The sequence below is a fragment of the Enoplosus armatus genome, chromosome 15 (assembly GCF_043641665.1).
Source record: "Enoplosus armatus isolate fEnoArm2 chromosome 15, fEnoArm2.hap1, whole genome shotgun sequence".
NCBI lineage: Eukaryota > Metazoa > Chordata > Actinopteri > Centrarchiformes > Enoplosidae > Enoplosus > Enoplosus armatus.
Window position 1 is genome coordinate 10,539,913 of NC_092194.1, and position 17,925 is coordinate 10,557,837.

A 17,925-nucleotide genomic window follows, 5' to 3' on the forward strand; every position below is an offset into this window, starting at 1 on the left:
TAGTCCAACCTCCAGGGAGCGACGTAGGACGTATTCCTCGCTCTCCTCGCGCTTCAATCCTAGTTGCCTCGCCTCGCGCTTGAAGTTCCTGGTGGTAGCGTGACGAGACTGAAAAATGCAATTATTGTAAACACCTGCACCATGAAGAAAGTGTTTACTGCAGAAGAAATTTCGGATTGGTTCACTTCGGGGACGACGTTTGCTAACATTAAACTCACTGAAGAAGTGGTTGAAAGAAAGTTTGATGAACCATCGTCGAAAGAGACCAGGTGCGGCAAAGTTAATGGTAACGTTAGCTTAACGTTGGCTAACCTCATGCTAACTAGTATCCTTGGAGCGCACCTGACCTATTATGTTAGTAACAGGAAAATATTCCAGGCTACAGGTGTCATTTTTTTTTTATCGTAGCCACGAACCCTGACTGGCCAAACGTTTTGAAAGTACAGCAGTGAACATCAAGGTTTGAGGGTGGCAGCCTGTGTGTCTGCAGATTTTTAGCTAGCATTTGGCAAGTTAATTAACTGCTCATCTTGGGGAAGACGGTCATTCCGCAAGCTAAATGGTAGTGTTTAGATGTCTTAATATAACAGCATTTTATATGGCTGCCACTACCTTTATTATGGCAGGAAAAAAAGCTTTATTATGCTAGTCTTAGTGTGTCACAGTAATGCACAAGCTGACTCAGCTTGACAGTGTGTGGACACCAGTCGCCAATGTTAAATGCTAATTGTTAAATGATGATGATTAATGTTATTTTGGAATGCGGCCCCCAGTCTAAAAATTCTTGTGATTGTCAGGATGATTAACAAGTTAGGAGATGAGGCCAAAGAAATCCACTACACCAATGATGTTTACTTTTTCTATAATCTTTGCTTTTTTTTATTGTTAAATACTCAAGTTTTCTTAACGGCTCTAAAAACTGTTCAGATGAAACAATCTGAGAAGGGAACATCACCATCTTTGGTTGAACTGCTCAAAATTCAGACATTTTCTGCTTGTGACAAGGAGTTGCTAGTAGACATTGCTTCACTTCGTCAAGGTCTCACGTTTCTTCACTGCCTGACAATATACCTTTGAAATACATGCCCAACTGTACAAAGTCAAACTGAAGTCTGTTATCAGGACTACAGAAAACCAGTCCATCCATTAAGTAGGGATTAAAACGAGCAGGTGACAAACTAGTTCTTGTGACAGTTCAATACATTGTACACCTAGCTTAATGTTGTATTCACATTTTTGGTCACAAGCTATGGTGCATCTACAACTAATACAAATAATCAAGGTTTTGCATCTCTTGCGTCTCCATGCAGTTGTTATGATAACTGTGCTTGTGTTAAACACAAGACCACAGATGGTTTGAGCAGTGTGTCTTCTCACAGTGTCGTGCTGTACGCCCCTGTGGGCCTGAGAGGAACTGGATAGTAATATGGAAGGTCCCAGTCCCTGTTGGACCCTGTGAACGAACTGGAGTGCCGCATGGCCTGGTCCACATATCCAGAGATTGTTGGGATCTCTTCCCTTGGGTGGCTTCTACAGTTGGGGACGGTGGGTGTAACAAAGCCCTGCTTCATTTTGTAGCGGCTGGTCCAAGCCTCCATTGGTCGGTGCTGTGCTGGCTGCACTGCAAGGTCGTCCTCTTCATCATACTCCTTTTGGCTCAGGAAGTCCCTCAGTACCTGCTTGAAGACAGACGCCAGCTCCCAGGGCCTTATGCTGTTAGTGGCAAGTACCTCACGAAACCTGTGGGAGGATGCGACCAATAGAGTTAATGAAACACTTAGTTGCAAGGATTTGCATCACCACAGTGTCAACATCCCACATTTTCAATTGGCATTTTCTAATATTAGTAGTTAGTAAGAATGACATATCTGGGCACAGAGTTTTGGAAATGGAACAAACATAACACATTTATTACTAAACATGTTATTTGGTCATGTAAATATGCAAGCACACAGTAGTGACCCAGTAGTGAGTTTTATGGCAAATAAGTAAGTAGGTCACAGTGCTCAATCATGTAGAACAACTCTCCAACCTTTTTTATAACATCATTATGGCTAACATAGAGATGATGAGTGGAAAACCCGGCAGTCTGCCTTCATTCAGCCTTATAGGGCATCCTTCACCTTCACATGTTCACACCCTACATTGCCTTTCTCTGTGACAGTAACACATAATGGCTTTCTTGGCAGCTTGCCCTGCCTCCCTTTCCCTTTGGGTCTTCTCTGCTTTGCCTGCTGTCAGGCCTTGTGTTGATGCAATAGCAGCTAGCCACTGTTGACAGCATACTAATGTGAAGACGGAGCATGGCATGGCCGCTACTAAACACCTGGAGAGCACAGTGGCTGCGTGGATGGGTGGGATTTGGGCACACAGGAACTCCAGCTGGTGTAGCTCTGATGTTGGGATGAGGGTCCGTAACCTGGGGTACTTCTGAAACCAGTGGAGACCCAGGGCACTGTGGGCCAGCCTCTGCTCCCGCTCCAGCTCCCTTGCCAGCCGCTCACGTTCCTCCACATGCCACAGGAGCTCTCTGATCAACATGCGACTGGGTATGACCCCCGAAGTCTTTAGAGGTGCCGCTTCATCCTGAGCCCGCACTCTTGTTTCATGGGACCATTTCATCCAGCTGAACAGGGGCATGACAGTCACAGAAGACGGTCCTAAAACTGAAGAGAAACAAGATATTGAATTTGTTATTCTGGATCGTGAAGCCATGAGTTACCCACAGCAACGATTTAATGCATTTGAATATGCTGGAAAATCTGTTGCCTCAAACTAAGAGATACTTTCACAAGATCATGTGACGAAAGGAAGGTTAAAGAACTCAAAATCAATAAATTCCTGCTGGTGATGAGAAAAACAAGAAATAAATGTATCCAACCCTATTTATGACTAAATCTAGCACTTGTACCGAAAATTGGGTCACATTTTCAGCTTCAAAGACCACAATGAGAAGTGTGTGCGAAATTCACAACCTAGATTCTGGGTGAGGAGACGTTGATTCTCATTTTATCCATAATGGTATAGTCCTATTATAATAAAAATTTTAAGGTTGACAGTGAAAGATGATCACCCCGTAACCAAGCTGAACTCTGGTCCCTGCCTGATGGTGCTCTGATTGCCTTCAGTTCAAGTCAAACTCGGTGAAGGATGTTGTCCCAGGTGTGCGTGTTTGGCTTTTTCTTCCCAGACTGATGGATTCAATGCAGCTTACACCTGGGATTCAGATGGATTACACAGCCTGCAGGGTCAGAGGTCAGCCTCACCAAACACAAACTATGTGTGGCTTCACACATCATAAGGTTGCAAAACAGAGCCTTTCAGGTATCTGATTTGATTCTTGCTAAAGTGCTCCAAAAATTAATCAGTGCTTAAACAACAACATCAGTCTTCCAGCATGTGCAGGAAGGAATTATCATACGTGGCTGAAAATTGAAAGGAAAGATCTACTTACACGTGAAAAATGCACCGCTGACGCTTTTGTGAGATATTCAGAAATTGGCAAAGATGCGCCTTTCACAGAGTACAGCCACCAGCTCCTTGTCTCCATGGGTCAGTCCATGTAAACTTAATTCCTTCACTTGCTGTTGGCCGTCCGTTAGTGTCAAATACCTTCAAAGGAGCAAATCGCTTGTGTGTCTGCAGCAATCCTCCAATGTCTTGTTTGTTGGAAGCATTTCTCCTCTTTGTGTTGTAGTTAATGTCTTGTCCTTATCATCCCTCCCACTGCTCCTGTCATGCAGACATTTTCCAGGAGAGTTAGTCACACTGCTAACTGACTAAGAGCTGTCACCTCTCCTCTCCTTTCACCCCACTCTCCTCTGTGCAGTGTGCAGCTTTGTTGTAAGGTCAGCTGCTTTGTAGCTTGCGCGAAATGTGTGCATTGGAGAGAAAGGAAGAGGGCGAGAGTGCATGTGTGCGCACGAGCCGTGGGTGTGTTGTATTTGAGCTCCTCTTAGTACTGTCAGGGTTTGTGCCTGCTGTTGCGATAAAATCCTCCCCTCACTAAGAGAGAGCGAGAGGCAGAGACAACTGGGAATGCTCTCCCAGCTACAGTGCTGTGGGCCTGGTCGAGCTGACCAGAGGGAAAGACGAGAGAAGGCAGAGGCTCAGAGCAAAGTTTCAAATGGTATAATGTAATGAAGTGAGCAGAGCTGCTGATATTTTCACCCACCGTGAACTTACATTTGAAGTTCACTTTTAATGAGATAACCTAGTGTTACTCAACTTTAGTTGGTGTTTTTATAAGCGAAACACCTTCATATTCTCAGGTTTCTGGTATGTGGAATAGCATTGAATGCTACAGCTGGAAAATTCTAGCATATTCACAATGCTTCATGTTATTACATTCAGAAATAAAACACAGCACCACGGTTTTGCTTTAAGGATCTAAAATTGATATAGAATCTTAAAGACAATTGATTACTGTATGGTCTTTGAAATTAATTGAAGTGTTTTTTTATAATGTGAGGGGAAACTGCAGAAAAGGGCTGACATTTTCAATCTGCACTTATAGTGGTCATTTTTATTTATTCAGCCCAAAATCACAACTCTGTGTCAAAGGGCTTTTTGTCCATAACAGGTTATTATTATTATTTTTAAACTGCTTTAATTTTGTTTCAGCCCAGCAGAGGTTCCTGATGAGGGCAACCTGAAAAATGTGAAATCTGATGGAGGGCGGTTCCAAAAACCAGATCGTGCAGGGAGTAAGTATTCAACTTTGTGTTAGCTTATCTAATCCTTCGTCATACTCGCATAGTTAGATATACAGGAATCTTCCTTCTGCTCTTAATGGATTAACACTGTTTTTTGTGTATTCGATTCTGTATCCTTAGGTACTCCTCCTCCTCCTCCACTTGCCAGCTATGAGTACCCCAGCTTGCCCATAACCAAAAACAGACAGGAGGTACAATGTACCATTCATTCACCACATACACCCTGATCTCAAAGTGCACTCTCATTCTCCTGAAGTACTTTTTCTTTTGGTCATGTTAGGAGTTTTACTGAAATGACGATTATGTCCTCAGGACACTGGTGCACTTAAGCTTTTACTTTTGCTTTTCTTTTTACTTTTGTTTGCTCAAGATGAACTCAGTGTTATTTTATGTTGCAGAACAACAGCTGACTTTAAATTCACAGGTCTAAAATATGTTGTATATATATATATATGTGTGTGTATATTTTAGGATCTCATGCTGTCATTTAAGCTGCACTTTCTTAACGCAGATTATAAAGTATGGACTTCTGGTTATAAATCAGCTTAGCACATCCATCTGCTCCACAATTTCTTTACTTATTTTTATATTCCTTTTTTATTTCAGTAATATCATACAAATGGCCAAATGGGGTTTTAACTGTGCACGCTTGTGTTTTATGTGTGTGTGTGTGTGTGTGTGTGTGTGTGTGTGCGCGTGCACGCCTGCCTACTTCCAGCTGATTTCTCTTGTAGAAAACAACTCTGTAGTGATCATTCGAGGAGCCACAGGCAGCGGCAAGACCACCCAGCTGCCACAGTACATTCTGGACCACTACAGTGAGAAAAATGCCCTCTGCAACATTGTGGTCACCCAACCACGAAAAATTGGGGCCACCAGTATTGCCCGATGGGTTGCCACACAGCGGAAATGTACCCTGGGTAGTCTGGTGGGATATCAGGTTAGTGCAATGCAGATACATATATGATGCTGTGCATATGTTCTTTCTATTTTTTTCTTTTAATAAAAAAGGGAGAAAAAAAAACATGTGCAGGCGTCATGTAGCAGTAGTGACACTGTACTGACTGAGCATTGACCTGGAGTGATTCACCTTGGTTAAGGCTGTGCACAAAAAGCACTCATGGCATCTCTCTCACAACTTAAAAACAATGTTTGTATGCATGTTTTAACAAGCTGCGTGTGTGTGTGTGTGTGTGTGTGTGTGTGTGTGTGTGTGTGTGTTGTTGCCACAATGTCTGGCTGTGTTGTGCAAAGCTCTGAAACAGCACGTCTAATAATAACTGTCTCCTCCGCTTGGTGCAGACCTCTGGAGTTAAGGATGATGTCACTGACGGTGGGAGCAAAGATAAACAGTTACTAAGAGATATAATGCTCAAGTTATGCAACATAACCTGAACATTATGTTCTTTATTTGTGTACCTCGAAGGTGCATTTTAATTTTTGTCTTCAGTCCATCTGAAGTATCTCTATTTGCTGTAAGAAGAAAGCTCTTTCCTCGTTCCCTTTCTGATTTTTTGTCTTGGTTTGTGAAAGTCATGCAGTCAGTTAATGGAAAGTTCTTTTGTGCTCAGAGTTGAGTTGGCGGACCAAAAAGTATTTCCCTGAGGTCGGACACAGGGTAACAATGGATTTTATTACAGGTCACTGGTATTTTCTCCAGGACCTACCAGAAATAGTCATGTTGTCATTGCAGACATTAGTTTTTTAGACACTGTTGTTGGAAGTTACGGCCTAAAGCTAATGTAAAGGAAGCATGCTGTGTCCTCTCCTGTTCACCTTTCTGAGGCAGTAGAATATAACCTTATTGACCGGAGCTGGATGAGAGATGATATTTCTGTTTTAAATGACACGAAGGATGGCTTGATTTGTTATTATGTGTGCTCTGTAAGTCAATGTGCAGTGTATTTATGGCCATAGAAAGGAAAGCAAAGCATAGTTGGGGTGTGCACTGAGCTGATGTTTTCAGATGACAGGAGTCTCAGCTTGTGATCCTCTTGTTGAGTAAAACAACAAGAAAAGGTTGTCCTCCACAAATGGAATTTAGTTCCTGTCAAGCAGGTGCCTTTATAGATTTGCTAACTCCTCATTGAACAATTACAATGAGCAATTAAACCAACAAGTCCCTAGTCCCCAGCGAGAGTGCCAAATTAAAGTATGTGTGTTGTTGTCCAGATTTATGAATACAATGTTGTATTTCAGGTTGGACTGGAGAAGATGGCTACCGAGCACACCCGGCTAATCTACATGACTACAGGGGTGCTGCTGCAAAAACTGGTTTCAGCCAAGTGCCTCACAGAGTTCTCCCACATTTTCATAGATGAGGTACATAAACATGAGGCAGATCATTTTTATGTACATTTCTCTGTTAATGGGTACCTTTTTAAAAATGTATTTTATTTTTTTTATTTTTTGATTATTTAGTTATTGATAATAATACAGTTCCCTCATGTTCATCTTGTTTAATTTAAGTTTATTTTTATTTAGTTGTAGTTAATTGTTGTATTATGTGTTTTTTGTTTTTACTGTGGTTTCATAAATATTATGCCGCTGCAGGGGCACAGTTTCAGGTTTCCTTCAGTGATTCTTGACTATCTGGTCCAAATTTAGCCATTTAACTACTCTGCCTTTGCCCAAGGTTCATGAGCGCACTGATGAAATGGACTTTCTCCTGCTGATTTTGAGAAAACTTCTTCATTCTAACTCTCCTTATGTCAAGGTAATTTCAAGATCAAGTAGAAATCCCTCCTCTGTCCTCCTCCTGCATCAGTTGAACTCTCAGTCACAGGACTCATGTGTTTTTCAGATCATCCTTATGTCAGCCACCATTAACTGCAGACAGTTTGCAGAGTACTTTGGCACCCCAGTTCGGGGCAAGATGAACCCGGCCTATGTGTTTGAAGTGCAGGGGACACCCTATGCCATTGAGGAGTTCTATCTGGATGACCTCCACAAACTGTTTCCATACAAGGTAAAAAGATTATCATGTTTGCTGATCTTACTGTTCTCTGTGTTGAAGCCCAATGGTTATTGTGTGGATTTTGGGTGTGTGTTTATCAGGTTGAGTTGCCTCATTTAGATGACCCACACATTTCAGTGGAGATGTACAATCTTGCCATCAGTCTCATCCAGAGCTTTGATGAGATGGAGGGCAAAGATTCCAGGTGAGGCGTCAGTGTTTCAGCACACGTGACTGTTTTAACAAATAGACCAACACATTAAGTAATTATCGTGTGTTTGAGCAGCAAAGCAGAGAAAGGAGATGGTGGCATGACTTCATCAGAGCGGGGAAGTGTGCTGGTTTTCCTTCCTGGTATACACGAGATAAGCCACATGCAGGAGGCCTTGGCCAAGCTGGTCCACAAAAGGTGAGATTTTAAGTTCATCTCTTTGTTGAATCTTTCTCTGTAGCTAATACCTATCGTCTTATGTGTCTGTTGTGCTGGCTTCCTGTTAAGACAAGTCAGTTTTGTGTATCAGTAATAATGATCAGAATTAGCGTCTGTAAAATCCGTAGTGCTTGTTAACCATTACATTACATTTACCATTACAATGAATGTGCTTCCATTGTTCAGATTGCAGGTTTATTCTCTCCACTCCACTGTTACTCTGGAGGAGCAGAATGGTGTGTTTCTCTTCCCTGTCCCTGGATACAGGAAGGTAAATATCATTTATCTTATTCTGTCTCACATGTGTTCTTAGTACCTGCTGTACTGATGATCTGCTCATCTTAACAGGTCATCCTTTCCACCAACATCGCTGAGAGTTCGGTGACTGTTCCAGACGTCAAATATGGTGGGGGGGGTTTCCCTCAGCTTGGTTTGTATCTGTTAGCTTAATGTGTGTTTTGTAATGATGTTTTATAAAATCTTAATTGGGATTTTATCATCACAGTGATCGACTTCTGTCTGGCCCGTCACTTGGTATGTGACCAAGATACTAATTTTCAGTCTCTGCGTCTCACCTGGGCATCCAAAACCAACTGCAACCAGCGTCGAGGTACATTATTTACAGCACAGAGCTTCACCTCTAAAGTGTAAGTATTTGTTCACTTCCGTCCTTTTACACTTATTTCCTCTCTCTGTTAGGCAGGGCAGGTCGAGTGTCTAAGGGCTACTGTTACCGTCTTATTACCAAAGAGTTCTGGAGGAATGAAATCCCAGACTACATGATCCCTGAGATGCTGGTAAGAAAATGTGCAGATGACAGGTGATTAACGCTGTCCTGACCCTAATTTCATAATCAATCTATGCCATACTGTTTGCCTTCCTCTCAGTGTGCTCCGTTGGCCACCATCTTGCTGAAGGTGAAGCTACTGGACATGGGAGATCCCCGTTCCCTCCTTTCCACAGCCCTCTCACCCCCCAACCTTGGTGACATAGTGAGGACAGTGCTCCAGCTCAAAGAGGTAAGTGGAGATTGATGATTCTCCTCTGAGAGAGCCATTAATGTCTAGTCAAGTACATAAGAATGCGTGGCTGCAATGACGTATTTGGGCAGGCAGCTGACCACCCAGCTCTGTCACAGAGTATTAGACCAGGAGTTCTCTGACAGGAGCTTTGCGTCAGCCAATATTAGTATTTTCAAGTCTGTGAGTCCGTGAAGATAATAAAGGGCAGTGCTGTGTGATTCTAAGTTTGTGTGGGGAAAGTGGAAGAAGTGTATGTTAATTCTGGTTTCTTTCTATCACTGACAACATATGTACATTTGATTTTATATTATATTTCAAAACTAGGTTACAAAGTGCTTCACAGTAGAAATAGAAAAATTAGTCAAACCAGGTCATTTGAATACATGGATAAAACAGACAACAACAAGACAAGGGCAGTAAATTGATAACGGACATAGGTAAAAGTTGTTTTAACAAAAGTTACTAGTTGATCGGAGGTATAAATAAAGCCTGTTGGCTTAACACTAGCTGGATGTTTTATTCTGTAGATGGGCGCGCTGTCTGTGAAAAGTGATGGCAGGGGTCAAAATGAGGACGGTGAGCTAACATTCCTGGGCCAAGTGTTGGCTGTTTTGCCCGTGGACCTGTACCTGGGGAAAATGATTGTCCTGGGCCACGTCTTTGGCTGCCTGGATGAGTGCCTCATCATAGGTCAGTCTGTCATTATGACGCTCAGTTACTGCATATGCACATGTTTACAGTTGTAGAGACATAGCTTGGCGAACAAATTTGTCATGACTGCACTCTTGGAAATGTGTTTGTGTGTATGTAACGTGTTCTTGTGGGCTATTTGATATTAACTAACATTAACAACTTCTCTTATCCTCAGCTGCCTCGCACTCTCTGAAGAGTTTCTTTGCCATACCATCCATGCAGCAGCTTGCTGGCCACAGGTGAGTCACATCCAGCAGCTGCACTAATTCACGGACTGCCAGGCTGTCAGTGTAAATCAACCACTAATGTGGCACAAGATATTTGGGACATTATATTGTCATGTAACTCCATCGAGTCCTGACCTCTCTGTTGACTATTGACTTCATCTTTAGTCTCATCACAGTGTTTTGTGGCTAATGAGATGCCTTGAGGTAGAAAACAGACGCTGACTGTCCAAACACAATGCCTTTTCTGTGGGCATACAAAACACTGACAAACAGAAAGTGTGTGGTAATTGAAAAGTTTCTGTCATTGCATGTCCAGCTATTCATACACTGTTCTCCTTAAATCTGGTTTTCCCCGTAAGATATTTATATGTTTTAGCAAATCAGATCACAAATGGTTTTTGGGCAGTCCAGCCCAGGTTGCAAACCTGCAACATATTTTCGTCAGACTACTTGCAGGCCTGAAACAGATGTTTGTTCTGTTTATTGTATGTTTTTTCTTTGTGCACTGAATAATATTTGTTATTCCAGGAGCAAGTTGGCTTTTGCCCGTGGCACACCAAGTGATTCCATTGCTTTTGTCAATGCCTTCAAGGTAATGTGTTTGATGCAAGTTGTTGTGTTCGATGGATTTACATATTTGCCCGATGGCAGTTGTTTTTAAAACCCTTCCCAACTGTCTCTTACTGTTAGGCATGGCACTCCTCCAAAAAGAAAGGACAGCTGAGACACCCAAAGGTGAACAAAACAGCAACTAAACATGAGCTCACTGAAAAAAACACACATAAAAAAATATGATGACTTTTTGTTTTTACAGGTTGAAAATAGTATAGAATAGAATAGTCTCTACTGTTGTACAGATCTTGACAAGACTGGCATTAAAGTATACATAACTGCTCTGGCCCATTGGTAATGAATCAACATAGCACTATGTGAATGACATTTAGAATCAGTGCAGCACTCAGTGTAAGGTTTCTTTGCCTTTGCTGCTTTCTCCTCTTAGGACGAGTTGGACTGGGGGAAAGAGAACTTCATTCAGATCAAGAGGATCAGGGAGGTACAGAGATGAAGCAGAGAGCTGGATCACATGAGCTAGCCACACTACAGGATGTCTTTGTCACCACCCATCCTATTCTAGCAGTGAACAACCTGCATTAATCCTGCAGTTTGTAGTCAGTGGAATTTGCTTCTGTTCAGTGACTGACTGGCTGTAATGCACTATTACATAGTTAAGTCAGGAAGTAGGCCTTATTGACAAAGTTTAAACTTGGTCTTTAAACTCTGACAGATTTTAGCTAGTTGATGATTATAGCCTTTTGGTGCACAGTTGACTGTTTTCTCGTGTTGGTAAACATGTCAACTTCCACTCTTAATGAGCTAATATTTTGAAATTGAGCTGTTCCTTAGCAGTAATTCACTCTCCAGGTTGCAGAGCTGTACGAGGACCTTAAGAAGCGTGTGTCCCAGTTCAACATGCATGTGCCGGAGGACACTCAGCCCTCGGATTACACCAGCACACACAGGCAGAAGTTCATTCTTCAGGTTAGAGTCAGTGCTGCACATTGTGGGATGTACATTACGCACATGATCTCCCATGTCCAAGTGAAGCTTTACAGTGTACACTTCAGATCCAGTCATCGCTGTGAATAAATATTCAGCTGCTGAATATGCATACCTAAATGACAGTTGGTTTTAGGTTGCGCCTCTCTCTGTCTCAGGTGGTCATTGCTGGTGCATATTACCCCAACTACTTCGTCCAGAGGGAAATAGATGAAGACCTGGCCTCCAGAGATTTGAGTGGCTTCAACCCCAGAACAACAGTGATGGTATGACCCACAGTGTTGGGTGCCAAGAATTGATTACTGTTCGAACTCATAACATTTTTATTTGTTTTTTGGATTGACACTTTTCTGATGTGTAATGACCATCAAAACCCTTACGGGGCCACTAGTATGGCTATAGTCTTTTAGACTTGTTATGTAAGAAGTCGGGATTTTTTGAAATAACATCAGGCTGCATGTTGTTTTTAGTTGAGGAACCTCCCTCCATACAGTTTCCTGTATTACAAGCAGCTGCAGTCTCTGTTCCGCCTGTGTGGACAGGTCAAAGCCATTTCCTTTGAGAGCTCCAGGTACTGCTTTTTATCTACTCTAACCATTATATATGAAGAACAATGAAATGTGCATACTCTTAATTGTCTGACTGTGTGTGTGTTTGCTCAGAGCATATGTGGAGTTCTACAGGACGTCCCAAGACTCGGGGGTGCTGCCTGAGGTATCCCTTGCCCTCTTGCCACAGCAGAGTGCTCGCATGGAGCTGTCTGTCTACCCCATTGAACAAATAGAAATCTTTGCTGGGAACAGAGAGATAACTTGCCTAAAATATGCACGGTATGGCTCTATTCACACATTTTGGAAACCAACTGTAGTTCTTTACATTTCAGTGAAATCAGTTGCTACATGAAAATATATATATATATATATATATATATATATCTTACATATGCTCAGTGAGCAAAAAATGTAATAATACCACAAAGTTTCATCTGTGTCTGTCTTCTGGGGGCTGAAAAGTCCCATGCTTGATTGTCTTTTTGGAAAGTAGAACCCCCTGCACCACAGGCTGCACTGGTCAGTGCCCTTGCACTGAGCCTTAATGTAATCTGACATCCTAGAACTCTGCATGACTCTCTCCAGCTATCACTTGGACTCAGGGAAGGGGAGGTTTTAGGCAGAGGCAGCACCAGCTTCTTCTGGGAGGTGGGAGATGGGGTGACATTGCACATTATTCGCTATCCATCACAGCTCACCAACTATTCTCACTGGTTACTGTCTTAAGTATTTCCACTTGCCTAAAACTTAAAAAATGTAGCATGTTTCATAACCTTTGATTTTATATCGTGATTCTTATCTGGCATAATTTTTTTGATGCTTGATTCAAGCCCCCATATTCACAAGCATCTACCCTGCTGAAGTACTGCTGAAGCTATAGTGCACTGTAGCATTCTGTTAACAAGACGCAGAGGCTCTGTCCCAATAGTGACACTTGCAGTCTTGTCTCATAAACAATGCTTGGAAAATCATCACATCGATTAATGTGATCAGTAGTAAACTCTGAATAAACTTGCAGGTTAATTTGTGATTTAGGATACCATATGAGTCTCTGTTAACGCATTAGAATAATGCAATGTTAATGACAGGCAACATCAAAACAGCTGTAAATACAGTTTTCCGCATCACTAACATTAAAGTTCTCTGTGTGCTTTTGCTTTGCAGGGTGAAAGTAGACTTCCAGAGCCAGTCTGTCTACCCGGTGGGATTTGAGAGCAGCATCATTGACCCAGACAAGCTACCCCCCAACCGCTTGTTTGTGGTCAACATCACAGAGGTCAGTAACAGCTAAATTTCAAAAGAGATACTCTTGTTTTTGACTAAATGTCTGAATCCTTAATGAATGTATCCTCTCTTAACTCTGATCTCTGCTACAGGTGGTGGATGTGGGTAATTTCTGGGGCTTCCAGGCAGATGAAGCCAGCTTAAAGAAGCAGCGCCATCTGACAGCAGAGATAAACAAGCGTACACTGCATCCCGTAACTGTGTCTCTGTATCCCAACCTGCTGTGTTTGGCTCCTTACTCTGAGATCAATGACCAGAGCTTGTACTACCGCGCCAAGATCCTGCACATGCGTGGCAACACAGTGGAGGTGACTATTACTCACACACTGCAGTTCTCTAGTTAAGATGTAATATTTGAGTTTTTTTCCAAAATCCTGTTTTCGCTTTGTTATTATGGGGTATTGAGTGTAAATTGGTGAGGGAAAAAATATGTTTTAGCATATTTATTTATATTTAGCACTGTTTTAGCATAAGGCTGCAACATAACATAACTGCAACATGTGAAAAAAGTGAAAGGATCTAAACACTGGTCACTGGCCAGAACTGGCAGTGGTTACATCATGTGTCTGTATTTTGTACTTATGCAGACAGGTGAGCATTTAGTATTTAAAGAAAATCTCAAAGTGATAGTATCAAAATACAGGTGTAGTAGCGTCCAGGTATTCAGGCTCCTAACTGTGAAAACTGACCTCAACGTCAACCTCTGACAGTGTGAAATAGGATATAGGGGAATCATTCTTAACAGGAGAATGTGATAGCAGTTGCTGATGTTACTTCATGCAACGGAGCGCGGGTTATGTTGTTGTCCTGCAGGTGTTCTTCTTGGACTTTGGCAACACAGCGGTTGTTGCCTGCAGCAGCCTCAGAGAGCTCCCTTCAGACCTCCTGTCTCACCCATTCCAGGTTAGCAAAAGTGGCACCATCGGTCAGAGAATTAATGCACACTTATCTGTTCCACTGTTCAAACTGTGAACAAACGGTAACACACAAACACTCTGCTTGTGGTCTCAGGCTCAGGAGTTCCAAGTTACTGGGATGCGTCCTTCAGCCCAGTCCATCATCCTGGGGAACCAGTGGAGCAGCCGAGCCCGCGACCGTTTCATCACACTGGTGAAGGGCCGTTCACTCATTGTGTCCCTGTACTCCATCCTCCATGGTGTCATGCGCGTGCAACTGCTCATCAACACAGAGACAACAAACACCAGCGTGGTAGACATCTTGGTGCAGGAAGGACATGCTGTGAAGGCCGAAGAGAGCTTCGATTCCAAGGTGACACAATATCTGGGAGCTCAGGTTGTCCCACATGAAATGTATTAGGCAGTGTGCTATATAAAAACAAATCAATCATAACGTGACCTACTTAAAGCGATACTTCGCCTAACTATGTCCTTTTTAGTATCAACAACTTGCCCCCTGTAAATGTGCTTGATTAAAGTTTGTAGTTCCCTTCTTCAGTGAGAGCAGTGGCTGTGGTCAACTTGAATTCACATCAGTTACAGTGCACTCATGACAACTGACAAACAGCATATTTCACTTATTCACTGTCAATCCAAATGCTTTGTATATTTAACTTACTGATTTGCCAGAATATGGCAAAAGACAGTGTATGGGCTCAAACATCATTTCGTTGCTCGCACAATGACGCTTCCAAATGTTCCCTTTTGTACTTGCAGTACTGATGTTTCCCAGCAGATGTTGTGGTTGGATGCTGTGTGCAACTTTGGTTGGGTTTTTTTGGGCCCAAGCTTCACTGTAAAGCACTGCAAGAAACCCTGATGTTGAAATGAAATTTAATTGATTTTCAAGATGTCAGCGACGCCAGCCCAGATTCAGAAAGATCCACACCAGTGATGTTTGCCTTTTCGGGCTAGATGTTTTATTTTTGTGTGCTCTTGCAGCAAAACCATGACGTACTGATGTCCGTCTACAAGGACATGGAAATGGGTACATATGTCCCCAACACTGGCAGCAGCTCCTGGCAAATTTGCAAGAAAGAAGAAAAGCAGCTTATTGACAACCTACTCACCCACTTCTCCAAGAACCACCAGTCCTATTCCAAGACAAAGGCAAGATACACTGCAGCTTACGGGACATTTTCTTCTTCTTAAAAATAGTGAGATTGTGTAGCACTTTTCAAAAACACTTACTTTACAGGATTAAAAACAGCAAAATAATTACAGTCAGTGAAGAGAAAGCCTTCACATTAAAGTGGGTTGTGAGGAGGAATTTAAAATAGGACACAGAATGTCGGAGATGATATTTTGGTATTGGGTGGATGATGGCATCACCTCTGCACTGGCTGTTGCACTCAGTTTATCCAGGAGATGGAGCCATTTCAATGGCTCAGTTCATGCATTGGTGTTCATTCAGAGGCACACCTATTCTGTCTGATAAAAGCAGAGCAATGACGACAGGGTGACTACACCTGTGAATCACAACAACCGATGGATGCATGAATGCGTCGTGTGAAGTGTCTGACTGCAGCTTTCCTTCTAACACCGCAGGTGAATCTGCATGGACCAAGCAGTCCTAATAAGATAAGCTTCCACAGCTTGAGCAACAAGATCCACTACAAGTGAGCATTTTGTGCACCAAGACCAAATTAAACTTGCAGGTTGTGAATGCCCCCCTTCTATTGCTTATTAATGTGTCCTCCTGCAGGACGGTGTGTATAGAGAAGAGCAGCATCAACTCCTTGGCCCTGAATGAAAACCCTCAATACAAACATCAGAGGATGCTGGTGGCTGGGACTGTGTCAGTCAACTCCACAGGTACCAGATACAACATCTCCTCATGAATACAAACTCATGGGCACGCATTTGCAGCATAAAGCTCCACTAATAGATCAAAATGATTATGTGTAATGTGCTCTGCAATATGTAAGAGCTGTGTGTTTCTTGTTGACGTTCTCCTAAATGTCAAAATCAATTATTGCAGCTTTAAGCGTGTGGTTGTGTTACAGGGTCCCGGATTCTACTGAGAGATACCGCCATCATGCCAGACATCCCCGGTCTGCCTGCACTCGTTACCATGCTCTTCACCCCCATCATGGAGTTACGGTTAGTCAGACACACACATATCACTGCGCACCTTAAAGGCAGCATAATCAAAAACCCATGTTCTTTGTTTTGTAGCACGAACAAAGAGAGGACGTGCTACACTGGCGCCCTCTGTGGCCTGGGCTGGAACAGTCAAACGCAGGAAAGCATCCTACCTGATCATGATATCGAACTCACCTTCGACGTCCAATTTGATGTTGAGGACATCACTGAGGTAACAGCTGTCAGCAGACACGTGTGTTGTGACTGACTGCCGTGATGAAGTTGGCAAGAATACACATTGGTTTTCCCAGTTTCTTTGTCACTCATTGGTTGCATCTTGGTGTTTGACAGGTGATTCGTACCGTGTCTCCTCCTCCTCCACCTCATGCTCTGTGACAAAAAAAATCCTCCTTTAACGCTAGTAGTCCCTGAAATACATGGAGCTACATTTTATCCATTACTTTATTGAATTCACCATTTTTTATTCATGGAATCTAAATGAGATTTCTTTGTTTATATGTTTTTTTTTCATAAACTTCTCAGTATCTCATCAGCTAATAATTCACATTTAAAATAATAATAGCATATAATTGCAGTAATAAACTCAAGATCATGTTGTACCTTGTGATACTGGTACTGGGGTGCTAACGATCTACAGCACTGGGCCCTGTGTCTATTAACGCAATACTTTCAATGCCAGTATTACATGATATAGCATTCTCTTTTGTGTATTCGTTTTTTTTTCTTTTTCAGATAAATGCTTTGCGAGTGGCTATTAACCGCCTGTTGTGTACAAGGGGCTGTGGCACTCTGCAACTGGGGCCTGACAGGACCAGCCACCTGCAGGAGGACTGCCGGGACCGCCTCACAGGGTCACTTACATACACCCACAGAAAAAGAAAGTTTTAGCGATCGAACAATGTGTATGCAATTATTGATCTGCTTTTATTTTTATTATGTAATGCAGACTGTTCACCAAGTCACCGCCAAGGGAAGCCGTCACTCCAGTGTACTATGAGAAACTGGAGAAATGGAACCAGGTGTGGAACATGAACGTGCTCCTTCCTCGATTATTTGACACTTATTGTTTGATCATTAGTCCTGCCACTTGCTGTTTTGTAAGCACATTTTAGCTCCGTGTGTTTTAAAGTGTTTGTGCATTGAACCTGCAGGTGGATCCTGCTCTGAAGATGGATATAGTTGAGCCTGGAGGTGGAAAGAGCATCAGTGTTCTCTTCCAGCTGCATCCTGTCACTCTCCTCAACAGCTAGAAAGCCACTGTACAGGCATTGGGAAGTGGAACTGATTCTAATGTTGTACTCTAAGCAGTTGCCTGGAATTTTAATTGAATTTATGTTCAGAGGAGTATATATATGTTTTAAGTTCAAATGTAGCTTTCAGCACCACAGCTAAATCCTCAATCCTTTCTTTGTTGTTGGCCGCCATCAC

General features: G+C 42.5%; 2 protein-coding genes across 2 annotated transcripts; one reads left to right on the top strand and one right to left on the bottom strand.

The window, feature by feature from the left end:
• The first annotated feature begins 141 nt into the window (after positions 1–141).
• Positions 142–17,747, top strand: tdrd9 (tudor domain containing 9). The gene is made up of 35 exons (XM_070920489.1): positions 142–269; positions 4,624–4,706; positions 4,836–4,906; positions 5,434–5,655; positions 6,915–7,037; positions 7,351–7,431; positions 7,519–7,683; positions 7,773–7,876; positions 7,958–8,080; positions 8,288–8,372; positions 8,450–8,507; positions 8,607–8,711; positions 8,801–8,898; positions 8,989–9,120; positions 9,651–9,813; positions 9,992–10,055; positions 10,572–10,635; positions 10,734–10,778; positions 11,044–11,097; positions 11,466–11,582; positions 11,759–11,866; positions 12,071–12,171; positions 12,263–12,430; positions 13,316–13,427; positions 13,528–13,743; positions 14,249–14,338; positions 14,447–14,704; positions 15,334–15,501; positions 15,940–16,010; positions 16,097–16,206; positions 16,398–16,494; positions 16,570–16,708; positions 17,230–17,348; positions 17,444–17,516; positions 17,649–17,747. The coding sequence occupies exons 1-35, from the start codon at positions 142–144 to the stop codon at positions 17,745–17,747; spliced, it is 4,014 nt and encodes a 1,337-aa protein (XP_070776590.1).
• On the bottom strand, positions 1,374–2,640 carry rd3l (RD3 like). The gene is made up of 2 exons (XM_070920490.1): positions 2,327–2,640; positions 1,374–1,740 (listed from the first exon to the last, which is right to left on the bottom strand). Exons 1-2 carry the CDS (start codon positions 2,638–2,640, stop codon positions 1,374–1,376), a joined length of 681 nt encoding a protein of 226 aa, XP_070776591.1.
• Positions 17,748–17,925: the final 178 nt, after the last annotated feature.

Bases quoted from the DNA above. Each gene is read 5' to 3' on its own strand.
- rd3l (XM_070920490.1), bottom strand. From the start codon at position 2,640: ATGCCCCTGTTCAGCTGGATGAAATGGTCCCATGAAACAAGAGTGCGG. The intron at 1,741-2,326 runs GTGTTTAGTAGC...ATCCTCCCACAG, and splicing joins GCAGCCACTGTGCTCTCCAG to GTTTCGTGAGGTACTTGCCA.
- tdrd9 (XM_070920489.1), top strand. From the start codon at position 142: ATGAAGAAAGTGTTTACTGCAGAAGAAATTTCGGATTGGTTCACTTCG. The intron at 17,349-17,443 runs GTCACTTACATA...TATGTAATGCAG, and splicing joins TGCCGGGACCGCCTCACAGG to ACTGTTCACCAAGTCACCGC. The intron at 17,517-17,648 runs GTGTGGAACATG...TTGAACCTGCAG, and splicing joins AACTGGAGAAATGGAACCAG to GTGGATCCTGCTCTGAAGAT.